The sequence below is a fragment of the Colletotrichum godetiae genome (genome assembly GCF_030913485.1).
Source record: "Colletotrichum godetiae strain CBS 193.32 chromosome Unknown BDP55scaffold_2, whole genome shotgun sequence".
Lineage (NCBI taxonomy): Eukaryota > Fungi > Ascomycota > Sordariomycetes > Glomerellales > Glomerellaceae > Colletotrichum > Colletotrichum godetiae.
This window is the reverse complement of record NW_026851250.1, coordinates 1,705,646-1,717,336: the sequence shown is the minus strand read 5'-3', so window position 1 is coordinate 1,717,336 and position 11,691 is coordinate 1,705,646. Positions and strand designations below refer to the sequence as shown.

The 11,691-nt window shown below is 52.1% G+C and overlaps 3 protein-coding genes across 3 annotated transcripts; 2 read left to right on the top strand and 1 right to left on the bottom strand.

Annotated features, from left to right (window-relative positions):
* Positions 1-708: 708 nt before the first annotated feature.
* BDP55DRAFT_540258 (glycosyl hydrolase family 61-domain-containing protein) lies at positions 709-1,827 on the top strand (the record flags this gene model as incomplete). Its single annotated transcript, XM_060568103.1, has 2 exons — positions 709-863; positions 939-1,827. The coding sequence occupies 2 exons, from the start codon at positions 709-711 to the stop codon at positions 1,825-1,827; spliced, it is 1,044 nt and encodes a 347-aa protein (XP_060436423.1).
* A 3,168-nt stretch (positions 1,828-4,995) lies between these two features.
* BDP55DRAFT_643787 (major facilitator superfamily transporter) lies at positions 4,996-7,335 on the top strand. The gene is made up of 4 exons (XM_060573533.1): positions 4,996-5,346; positions 5,407-6,249; positions 6,308-6,546; positions 6,624-7,335. Exons 1-4 carry the CDS (start codon positions 5,144-5,146, stop codon positions 6,941-6,943), a joined length of 1,605 nt encoding a protein of 534 aa, XP_060436422.1. The 5' UTR covers positions 4,996-5,143; the 3' UTR covers positions 6,944-7,335.
* BDP55DRAFT_710255 (uncharacterized protein) lies at positions 7,319-8,912 on the bottom strand. The gene has a single exon (XM_060578151.1). The coding sequence runs from the start codon at positions 8,724-8,726 to the stop codon at positions 7,326-7,328; it is 1,401 nt and encodes a 466-aa protein (XP_060436421.1). The 5' UTR covers positions 8,727-8,912; the 3' UTR covers positions 7,319-7,325.
* Positions 8,913-11,691: the final 2,779 nt, after the last annotated feature.

Genomic DNA, 11,691 nt, shown 5'->3' with positions numbered 1-11,691 from the left:
GCCACTGCCCCCGCTTGTTTCCCGCCTTTCCACCTATGGGCACGTTTCCAGCCGCGATAGCCTCGCTTCGGCTTCTGCTTGCGGTTCTAGATCCCGGGTGAACAACGGGGGGCAGACGCCGGCCCCACGACCCCCTTCCTTTTCGATGCAAGGTGGGCGCCTCCTGCTTCAACGTCGAACCCCCGCCTTGCGATTCCACTTCATCACAACCCGTTCGCAATCAACTTGTGCCTGGGCAACGCAACCTGGACACCGCCTGGTCATGGATTTGCACAGGGACTCCTTGAACATGGCCCCTGGCTCTGCTACGTGAGGGACGGAGACGGGGCCGCAGTGGTGCTAGCATGGCTTACATGGGATGAGAATCGGTGCTGTCTCCTGATGGGCGTGGTCGAGATTGCTTGAATCCACGCAACGCAAGTATACGCCACGACCCACGACCATGAGCGCTACTCCAGTTCATCTCGAGATATAAGGTCCTCTCCTCTTCGTTCATAACATCTGTTCCTGTTCTCTTTTTCCTCATCCAACAGGCTCATTCCCGCAGCTTTCCATTCCCACACTCTTTTCCGCTTTTCAGCACATTTCTTTCATTTGAAGACTTCATTGATTGAAGTTCACTATCTTTACGACTTGAAGTCAATATCCACTCTTTCCGACCGAAACTACACCCAACACCAAACTCACACTTTTGGAAAATCTGCAAAAATGCCTTCCTTCAAGAACTCCGCTGTCCTTTCCGCCATTGCCGGCGCCGCCTCTGTCATGGCCCACGGTCACGTCAACTACTTCACCGATGGCTCTGAGCAGTTCGCCGGTTACGACGTCACCTCGCTCCCCTACATGAGCAGCCCCCCCGACGTGTAAGCAGACCCCCATCCAGAGAGAGAGAGAGAGAGACAGCCTCATTCGCGACTTTGATATTGACAATATTGTAGCTATGGCTGGAAGAACACCGCCACCGACAACGGCTTCGTCGAGCCCGCCTCCTACGCCGCTGCCGACATCATCTGCCACAAGAACTCCGAGAACGCCAAGCTCACCGCTAAGGTCGCTGCTGGTGACAAGCTCCAGATTTTCTGGAACACCTGGCCCGAGTCCCACAAGGGTCCCGTCATCGACTACCTCGCCTCCTGCGGTGATGACTGCTCTACCGTCGACAAGACCTCCCTCGAGTTCTTCAAGATCGCCGAGGCCGGTCTCGTTGACGCCTCCGCCAACAAGTGGGCTTCCGATGAGCTCATTGCTGCCAACAACTCCTGGGCTGTCACCATCCCTACTTCCCTGAAGCCTGGCAACTACGTTCTCCGCCACGAGATCATTGCCCTTCACTCCGCCGGTCAGGAGAATGGTGCTCAGAACTACCCCCAGTGCCTCAACATCGAGGTCACCGGCTCCGGCTCCGACCTTCCCGCTGGTACTAAGGGTGAGGCTCTCTACACTGCCTCTGACGCTGGTATCCTCATCTCCATCTACAACTCCCTGACCAGCTACTCCATCCCCGGCCCTGCCCTCCCCTCCGTCTTTGGTGGCTCCGGCTCCGGCTCTTCCGGCTCTGCTTCCTCCGCCGCTCCCGCTGCCACCTCCGCTGCTGCCGCCACCTCTGCTGCCGCTGCTTCTTCCACCGCCCCCGCTGCCACCTCTGCTGCCGCTGCCACCACTACCGCCGCCGCTGAGGCCGTCGCCACGTCCGCCCCTGCCTCCAGCTCTGTCTCTGCCCAGCAGCCTGCCGCCACTGGCAAGCCCTCCTGCGCCGAGAAGCGTAAGCGCAGCCTGGCCCGCCGTATGGCCCGCCAGCACGCCCGTGACGTCGTCCGCCGCGTTTAAATTTTGCACCTCAAACCAGAGCGAGAAGCGAGACTCACTTCGAGTGAACCCTAAGCCGTTTCAGTGATGGGGGTAGCTCAACCCAACAGGCTCATCAAGACATGATTGCTTTGTTGGACTTTTTCAATTGTATATACTATAACGACATTTGTTGGTTTTCGTGTACAACACCGACGTGGACTTTGGATAAAAGACTTCTACCTTACTACCTAGCTACATACGGCCGTGCCGGAGTATACTAGACGAATGGAAAGGGCGGACTAGAATGGTCCTGCTTATACACTTCACTTGATGTTCCCTCGCTTCTGTGACATATCTTTGCTCTGTGCCTGGCTAATGACGAAGAGTTGCCAACCGTCGCTGGCATGCTTGGCCTATGACCCATTCGGCATGCAGTTTAATTCGCCTTAATTGTGTTACTAATCCGCCTAAAAGACATGGACAACCCGGGAAGGCGAGTAATCAGCCCGGCAGATCTGTGGGGCATTTTCTCAAGGTTGGAGAGCCGTTTTCTCCGCCCCTCCGGGAGTTCGGTGCCTGTTCCCTCGTCAGGTCAAGCCCTTGAAGTTCGAGCATCAGGTGAATAATATGTTGGAAACGATGGTCATTTTTTGGAATCCATATCTCGTCCGAACTTTGTTTCCTTGCGGATTTCCCCTGGGTTTGGAGCGTGCTGGATGGTCCGTCCGCGCCGGTTCACCCGAAGATATGATGGAGTTGACGACTCGCTGAATCATGAGCAAAAGTGAGCTTTATTGAGGTCTCCTGATCGGGAAACATTTCGCCGGGTGATTGGTTGTTGGGTGGCTGCGTCCAATTCAATTTCTATTCTCTGCTCTTCTTAACATCATATTGGAGGTGACTCTCTGTTCATTTAAGTATCAATACACATCTCATTTCATTCGCCGGCTGGCTTCTTGTTTATTCCCGGTGCTCGCCATGCAGTGACTGAGGCACTGCTGTCTTCCATAATTAGGTATGCCTATTTAGAAACTTCAAAAAGATAGAGTTACCAAATATAGGAATTTTGTCCCTCATTTGGGGAAGACTTTATTCTAGGTACGTTGAATTCAAGGACTTGTATCAGCAGTATGACGCACTCTGTGCCGGCCGTCCTTAACTTCGATCAGCGAAATGCAAGCTTCACTTTTCGGGTGAAGGTTACGACAAGTAGGTTCTTTCTTATGGACTCGAGCTTACGTCAAGCGTCTCATTTAAACGCCGCTTGGGATACTTTAGCCTAATAAAAGTATTAGTACATGGCAGCATTCACAGAGAATTCTCACTCAGACGATGTTCATCGAATAACCTACTTCTGGCTGCTCCCGGGCATTGCAAATCTACAATATCAAGACCAGTTGAAAGATGATAAGATCTCAGGCAGCGCACCACTCAACACAACGCAGAAAACCAGACAACATCCTCGGTTGCCAGTACTATACTAATACTAATCGATTGAAAGGCTTCGATGAAGTTTTTTGCTTACAATGCGTGAAGCGCTGATTCGACGTTGCGGATATCCGGGATCACTTTGCTCATGTGCCAAACGACTCACATTAGACATAACATAGTAAGAAGTAACACTTATTTGATTCTTCATAGATCATCACAAGCAGGACTTATCGTGCTGATTTGGGGGGATTGTGGTTGGGTTATGAATGAGATGAGTACCTACCCACGCGAGGTCGTGCTTAACCAGCCACAACCTTCTTTGCGCCGCACTGATTACTCCCCTGCAGGTCCTGATGATGTGGCGTGGGATGGTGATGTCTGGGGATAGTCCGACCTGCAGTTGCTATTGGCTCCCGCCGAGCGATTTCGCTTATCGCCCGGCATGAAGATGTCGCATCGTTTTTAATCATCTGTATTGCTCAAACACGCTTCATCTTAGCCCAGTCATAGAGGGCTGGTCGACTCAACTCAGGCACGGTAGTCTTGAGCGTGTTTCTCGTCCCGTTCTATTGTCTTCATCACACATGAGTGTCACAGCTTACGAGGCTAGATGTTGTCTCAGATTCGAGTGATACATGAGTGCGAGTGAAAACTCTAGGCTCAGTGAGTCTGGCCATCCCTAGTACCGCCAAGGAAGGCAGTGAGTGAGTGACTTGCCCTCATCGGCCTTACGAAGAGTCGCAGTCGCTTAAAAATACAGAATCTCGGCATCGAAAAAAGATTTGCCATGTCCGACGAAACGATGGTCACCCACGCCAAGATAAGCCCTAAAGCGTTCGCGAGATGAGATGTGTATATTCGTCGACTAATCGCTCAATGTCTGTTCGATTTCGCATCGCCGGCATCTCATCCAGCCAAGGCCAGAATCATCAAGCATGAAGTCATCTTCAGACCCGGTAATAAGTTCGTGAGTGACACGAGTTTTAGACCCGGACCGCCACGCGAGACGATTGAATATTCCCCGCAAAAACTTGAGCAGGTAGCTGCACGTCGTGCGACAGACTTTCTGCATCGAGACAACAAACGTCAGTTCCAACATCTTGGGTCGCGGCATCTTATCAGTCGAACGGCAGAAAATCTGACTAGAAAGCGTCATCTTCAGCGGTAATGCCAGTTTTGGCGAAGCGTGGGAGTTGGGATGGAAAAGGAGAGGAGAGGGTTTGAGAGAGGGAGAGATAAGGACTTGAAGAGCTGCCGTTGCATTCTTCCTTATCTCTTGGCGGGTCCTCCCCTCTTGCCCCGGCACACTCCCGTCCCTCCGAGGGCCCCCTTCCCTTCCAATTTCTCCACCCCCCGGCCTTATCTCTTGACGTTCTGCGACCACTTATCGAGCAGAGATGCCCAGTTGCAATTCATGCCAGGGCAGGAAACCAGTAATCGACCAGTGAGATGCGAGAAAGGAATTATTCAATGGCATTGCCTAACACAAGTTTGGGGGGATGGCCCTCGATGGCAGGGGTTTTGTTGTGGTGGTTTGATGATGCTGCAAATCTTGTGCCCATCCGAAAGCTTGTCTCCCGGAGTCTTGGGTCAATGTCTGCCTTGGGATAAGGCACAGACGAGGCTACAAGGGTGCGGATGGTGTTCTCGCATTGCAGACGGCTATCGATTGATCATTGACTTTTGTAGATAGGGGGGGGTGGTGGTGCAGGCTTTTTGATATACATATGCGCAGGTCCGTCCCATCATTCCATCAAAGAAAAATTGCTTTGAATCACTGTGGTTTTGGAGGTTGTTTTTGTCTTTCTAACGATACCCCTAGCCTTTCCCAATGTCCTAATCACCTTCAATTCCAAGCCACTTGATCATTTGATTGCGCCACAACAACGAACCCTCACGAAGGACTACGAGTCTGCAACTCACAATGGCAGACTCGGTGAATGAGAAGGAGAAGATTGGTGCACCAACACGACCTGAGGAGAACGGCATCGGCAAGACGACACAGGAGGTCACACTTACCAAGGATGGCTTCAGCGTACACCCCCAGCCCGTCGTGGGCGACGCCATGGATCCCCTCAACTGGTCCGCCTTCCAGAAGAATACTATCCTCGCCATTGTGATGGCATTGTAAGTCTGGCCCCTCACGCCTTAATAAAGAACATCGGTGCTGACCTCATTTAATCGCAGATATTTTATGTTCACCTACATCACCACAACAACGGTACCCTCCTTCCCCGAGCTACAGGAGCAATATTCCCTCACCCTCGAAATGGTAAACTGGACCGTCGCCATCCCAGCCCTGGGCCTCTCCATTGGACCTTTGCTTTGGTCATCCCCCGCAGACATCATCGGCCGCCGGCCCATCTTCATCGCAGGCACCATCGTCGCCTTCGCCGCGACCATTGGCGCCGCAAAAGCCCCTTCGTACGGGGGCTACATGGCTGCTCGCCTCTTCCAAGGGCTTGGCGTCAGTCCCGCTGCGACTGTTGGCCTGGCCATCATCAACGACATGTTCTTCGAGCACGAGCGCGGACAAAAGGTCGGCCTATGGGTGTTGGCCATCGACTTGGGCCTTCTTGCGGGTCCGCTGATTGGGGGGTTCGTGGATCTGATTGACCACTACTGGATTCAATGGATGACGGCCATCTTCTTTGCCGTCATCCTCGTCGCAGAGCTTGCGTTTCTGCCTGAGACGTTGTATCCGAGGGACTACATGCTTTCCAAGACCAAAGGTGTCGTGTCTGGTGCCACGAGCGGAGCCGTGGACGAGAAGGCTATTGGTTCGATGGCGGCGCCAGAGGCAATGGAACTTGCGAGGACGAAGAATTTGGGCTTCTTGAACCTGAAGCCTGTTCCGGCAATGAAGCATCCCAAGCCGTGGGCATCGATTGTGCGGTTCGGGAAGTTATTCAAGTTCTCCGTGGTGCCCATCGCGACAGGAGTGTACTGCTTCGGATGGTACTGGTGGGTGTTGTCGGTCATCACGATGATTCCCGTAGCCTACATTGATTACTCGCCGCAAGTACAGGGGTAAGCGACATAGGAACCACTTAAGTTGAGCGTCGGGAGCTAACAACAGACGTTGCAGACTCTTCTTTATCGGCTTAATTGTCGGTACTTTGATCTCGGAAATTTTCTTCTCCGGGCAGCTGAGCGACTGGCTTGTGATCAAGCTCGCGAAGAGCAACGGAGGCGTAAAGACTGCAGAGATGCGTCTGTGGCTGGCATATCCCGCGGCTCTACTCACATCCATCGGTCTTATCATCTGGGGCGTTAGCATCGACAAAGCGTACCACTGGATGGTCGGACAAGTTGCCTTTGCTCTTTGTACGTTCATCCAAACACCTTTCCCAAGAACAAGAGCCCCAAAGCACAGACAGACTAACCTCGTTCTCAAATTATAGTCGGCGCAGGAATCCAAATGGGCAACACGGCCATCTGCTCGTACATTGTCGACGCGTACCCGCTCCAGAGCATGGCAGTCATTACCTTTTACGCGGTGCTGCTCAACCTTAGCGCCTTCATCGATCCCTTCTTCATCGCACCTTGGGTCACAAACGTGGGTTACACCTGGACATTTGCCGGACACGGCATCATTACAATATTCTTCTGCATACCGGCGCTAGGTCTGTTGCACAAGTTTGGAGGTACACTTAGACAGAAGGCGGGAGAGCCGGACTGGGTTAACCCCGAGTACGATCATGATATTGTACAGGAAGCTTGATTGTAGTCTACCTTTCCTGTCATAGTTGAAAGGATAGACTACGCGTACTCGTCACCATTTTACCGCCGTTTTGCCCGTGAAGCAAGTAAGAAAAGCGAAAACGAGAGTGCGACGTTAGCTTTCTGATCTCTACGGTACGCACGGCAAAGACTTTAACCGTTGAATGATGGACTCCGACAAGTTAAAGTATAAACTAATTCGGGGCGTTTGACTGAGTTGAACATACTGCAAACTAAGTTTGTAACTTGTCTCCTGCAGCCCGGAAGCCTCCTTAGCAGTCATGGGCCAGTGTAAGTTATATTCTTTTGGTCACAGAAGCTCTCTGGGAGACGTTTTGACCAAGTGGTAATACTCATTTGTCATTTTCTCACTTGACGCTACATCAAGACAACCATAATTCCACCAGCCGAAGGTGGTACTCCAACTTTGTGCGGGTTTCCTGACCCATAGCCCCCATCGCTTCTACCAAACTTTCCGATTCCAAATATGCAGGCTCTTCAATCGACTCCTTCTGTGTTTCGCCGCCCATCCCGTTAAGTACCCGCGCAAGTCTCCGAAGTCGGCCCTTGAGCAGTTCGTAGATACACAGATTCCCACCGCTGCCGCCGCCTAGACCCGCGTCGCCGACCTGCGGCGAACTTTGGCTTGATTGCTCGTATGACGGTGATGAGCTGCCGGGAGCAACTCCGCGGAGCAGAACTTTGTCCAGACTGTCGACGATCCAGTCGATGACGGGGCATAGCATCAGCATGAAATGGGATAAACGTGGCTTACAGTCCTCGCAGTGTCGGATGGTCTCTTCAGTCTGGTGTATGGAGTTCTCAATGTCGAGGAGAATGCCGAGTGGTACTTGTGAGTCCATCTCACTGGAAAGTTGCGTGTGATGATAGACAGACTCCTGTAGTTGACAGATGAGAGAGAAGCAACTGCAGTCTTTGGCCTTTGTGCGATGAGATGTGGGCTCAGAGGCGCTAATCGGGTCAGTGAGCCGCTGTTGTATTTCGCTTCCTTGCCCTACATCTGGCGTTGATACCGGGCTCAATCTTGAGTGTTCGGTCCCTGAAGTGTGATTTGGATAAGACATTCTGAAATATGGTAGCGAATCTGGAGTTGAAACGCCCATATACTGATGCATTGGTTGCGAGGGCGATGATTGTTCCATTGAGAAGCATGATGAGGTGAAAGTAGGACTTGGCATATCCAAAGTGAGTAGGTCATCAATGGGAAATTTTGTGTCGTAAAGAGGACTCGTGATATCGATACTGTAAGGCAACAACCAATCGAGATCTTGAGGAGCTGGTAAGCATTCCGGACGTTGGCTCCAGTTGGATGAGGTGCTGTCGAAATGGTTGAGAAGCTTCGCCTCCATGTTTTCGCCGGTTGAGGGGGTCGACGTCCGACGGTCTGAGAAGTCGGTTGCTGATGTGTCTGCCATGCAGTCAATACTGCCGATACGACTGCTGATGCTGCTAATACTGCCGAAAGAGGCATCACTCGGGCTGGGCGTGCACGGGAGAAAGTCGATCCTGTCGCGGTCTGCTTGAGTTTCCCACATCGGGGCGGCGGCGTTGTGACGTTTATTTGGAACCTTGGGTGGTCTGCCAGCTTTCCGTACCCGACTGTAGACGCAATCTCGCCCGCGGCGAAGACACCGGTGACAAGTTGGTTTTGATTGATCGCATTTCAACTTTGAGCGGGTGCAAAAATCACAAGAGTTTCGTAGCCTCCTGGTGTTTACGTCGATGCGATGCGCAGAGTTTGGGGCTGTGTTCATGTCTGTCATGATTGCGTTGATATGGGTGGTGTTTGTCCGGAATGCCAAGTCGATGAGAATTGGGTCTCAAGAGTTCAGCTTGTAAGCAAGGTAGGTAAGACCGGTGAACGTATAGCCAAGACAATTGGCGGGGCTACTACTTTTTGAGTGCGGCGGGATAGGTGTCAATTAGTCCTCGGGTCGACTCAGGTCAGTACACTAGCGCGTCTCCTCATTTTGGCTACGGGAAGTTAAACGGTCTTTCAAACAGGAATAGAGTTGATAAACACGACTAGAATGCCAGGTAGCTCTTAGTGGTGGGTAAACGTCCCGGCTGCCCGGCATGGAGCGCAACTCTGCTGATATAGGGTAAGGCTGTGGGTCACACTGGTGGGCAGGGGACAACTGCTAGGTGGAAAGTCTGAAAATGTGATTCAGATAAGAAGGATTCAAAGTGTAGTAGCAATGGAAGCAGCCAGAGCCGAGGCCGGTGTCTCGAGGGGTGTGTGAGAGTATGTGTGTGAGCCTCGGTGCATGTAAACAAACCGAAAGGCCGGGAAACCTGAACAGGTACCCTTGGTATGAACTACTCGCGATTAAGGTCGGCAGGCTAGAAGCAGGGCCATCTGCGGAATGGTGGTGGTGTACGGGGCGGCCGCCAACGATCGACGGCCTGCTCCTAGGGTTGAGCAGAAATTCGAGGTGACGGGGCCCGGTGGAAGAATATTGGCGTGTTCCACGGCAACCTTCTGTACCACAGGCAGATACATTGTATCGTCCAATCTTTCTCCACGGGCCAGAGTCGTACGCGCGGCCGAGTCATTTCCATGTCCCTAGGGCTGAGAAAGCTATGTTAATGTCGATGATGACCCGAGGGAGTTTTGCGGTTGCCGATAACATGGTACCGAGGTGTTGGTTAGCCGGCACTTGTGACAACAAGAACACACAGAAGGATCGCATACATACTTCTTCCTGCTGGAGATGATGGATGCGATAAGGTTTGTGGGGGGTATGTGGCCTGGTGACGCCGGCAGGCAAAGCTGTGCTATTCTGCCGCCTGGGATCCAAACCGCTCGATGTCGCGAATAACGTGAACCTTCCGCGCGGAAGTTTTATCCACAAAAAGTTGCTTGACAGTGGAAAGACTTGGATTTGCTCGGGAATCTTCTGCCCATAGCTCCTCTGCATTGTTTCATGGCATTGGCGGGGCAGAGAGGGCTTGATGAGCTTTCGCCAAGGTGGCCCGGGCTGTCCCCGACAGAGTTGAGAGAGTTGGACCTGCATGCAGGTATCTTACTAGAAATGACGGGCAAAATATTTGGCAGACGAGATTCGGTGCTCCAGGACAGATCTCCCGCTACATGACATTAAGAGCTCATTTCTCAGTGTTTGATTTCCCGCGGGGTTTGTTGCAAACACTTGCCTACGGCAACGTTTGAACTCAGAGTCTCAGAGAACCCCGAATGTACCTCAGTGTAAGAGCGTAAGTGGGGCCAGAGCGAGCCGATACCAAACCGAGTGCTGCTCTGCCGGCCGGAGTGTGGTAGAAGCCCGGCACGACGGAACTTTAAGTGGTCCTCAACATTTCCCGATCGGGCCTACGTTCAAAGTCGTCCTGTATCTCAGCCGCCAGCCTCAGATGGCCTCAAATGTGATCGGGTCCGCTCCCGTCGGCCTGCATTGGACGAAGCTCGAGCAAGCATAGCAAAAGGTTGCCCATCTTCTCATCGTTACTCACTTGGCAACAGTTGCTCAAAAGTGAAATTCATCAAGCAAGTCATCCGAAATAAGAGAGAAAAACACAGATCTCGTCTCTCTTCCGTAGTGAGCCAATCAGCACCAAGTCGCACCCTCGTGACGGGAGATCTCATACACCTAGGGGCTGGCAATGCATGCGAACGATTTCCACTGCAGCAAGAAAGGGAATGGTCGACATTAATGCCAGATTCACGAAAGCAACACATCTTAATCTATCGTGAGAGCGTCAACGACGCTTCGATAATGTATGACTTGTAATCAACGCTGGCTCTGGGTACTAATCAACACACCTAACACACACTGGCTTGAGCATCCGCAGAACTTCACGGGAAAAAGAGCAACGCCTGAAGTTAACGAAGCCTCCGTGCGGGCTGTTGTAGAGACGCAATGCTAATTCCTCACGGGCCGTAGTTGGGCGTGATGAGAAGAGCTTCTCCTCTCGACACTTAACCTATTTTGGACTATTGCTGCACAGATGTATCTGCGGTCACTGTCCGTGTACTCGGATTTTGAATATCGTGAGTGTATCTCATTGAATCATGAGTGGTGTTTTACTCTCGTGGTAGATCAGTTGGGATGAAGTAGAAAGCGTATGGAATCTGGACTCTGCACATGAGAATCAGGCAAGGACACACATCGTGTAAATTTCTCGTTGAATTCACCTCTAGTCATTCTAGAAGCCAGACAGAACGCCCATGGCGAACGATATCTGAACTCAGTCCACACGCAGGGCATAGAGTTTCGTTACTTAAGCAGACCAGCCCGGAAGAATTCTCGCTGCTTGAGCCCTACGGGCGAGTCAGACTTTCGAAACCCTTTACTATTCGAGAGCCCAATGGCACACTATTGAGCAGAACATCTACCTATACTGCCGAGGACGGCTTGTGCGACAACAACAAGCTACAAGTTGGCCCCTCAACGCCAAAAGTTTACCTGTGTTCGTCTCGTGCTGCAGACCCGAAACCGTGGATTGCCATGTGCAACGCCGCGCATTTTTCTCCCCTTCCAGATAGCAGGGCGATTCTCATGATTTACACCTCGCCCCCTGTTCAACGGAATCTTCGAAGACATAGCCACACACGCCATTCGTAACTTTCCGACAAGGGAGCCCTCTGGTTGGTGGAGACTTCCGGTGTTCTACCTCTAAGCTCTTCTCCATGGCACCGGATGCTCCAACCATCCGTCCCCGGAAAGCGACTGGGCCACCATTTCGGCTCGGAATTTTCCATACGGCGGA

Bases quoted from the DNA above. Each gene is read 5' to 3' on its own strand.
- BDP55DRAFT_710255 (XM_060578151.1), bottom strand. From the start codon at position 8,726: ATGACAGACATGAACACAGCCCCAAACTCTGCGCATCGCATCGACGTA.
- BDP55DRAFT_643787 (XM_060573533.1), top strand. From the start codon at position 5,144: ATGGCAGACTCGGTGAATGAGAAGGAGAAGATTGGTGCACCAACACGA. The intron at 5,347-5,406 runs GTAAGTCTGGCC...ATTTAATCGCAG, and splicing joins CTCGCCATTGTGATGGCATT to ATATTTTATGTTCACCTACA. The intron at 6,547-6,623 runs GTACGTTCATCC...CTCAAATTATAG, and splicing joins ACAAGTTGCCTTTGCTCTTT to TCGGCGCAGGAATCCAAATG.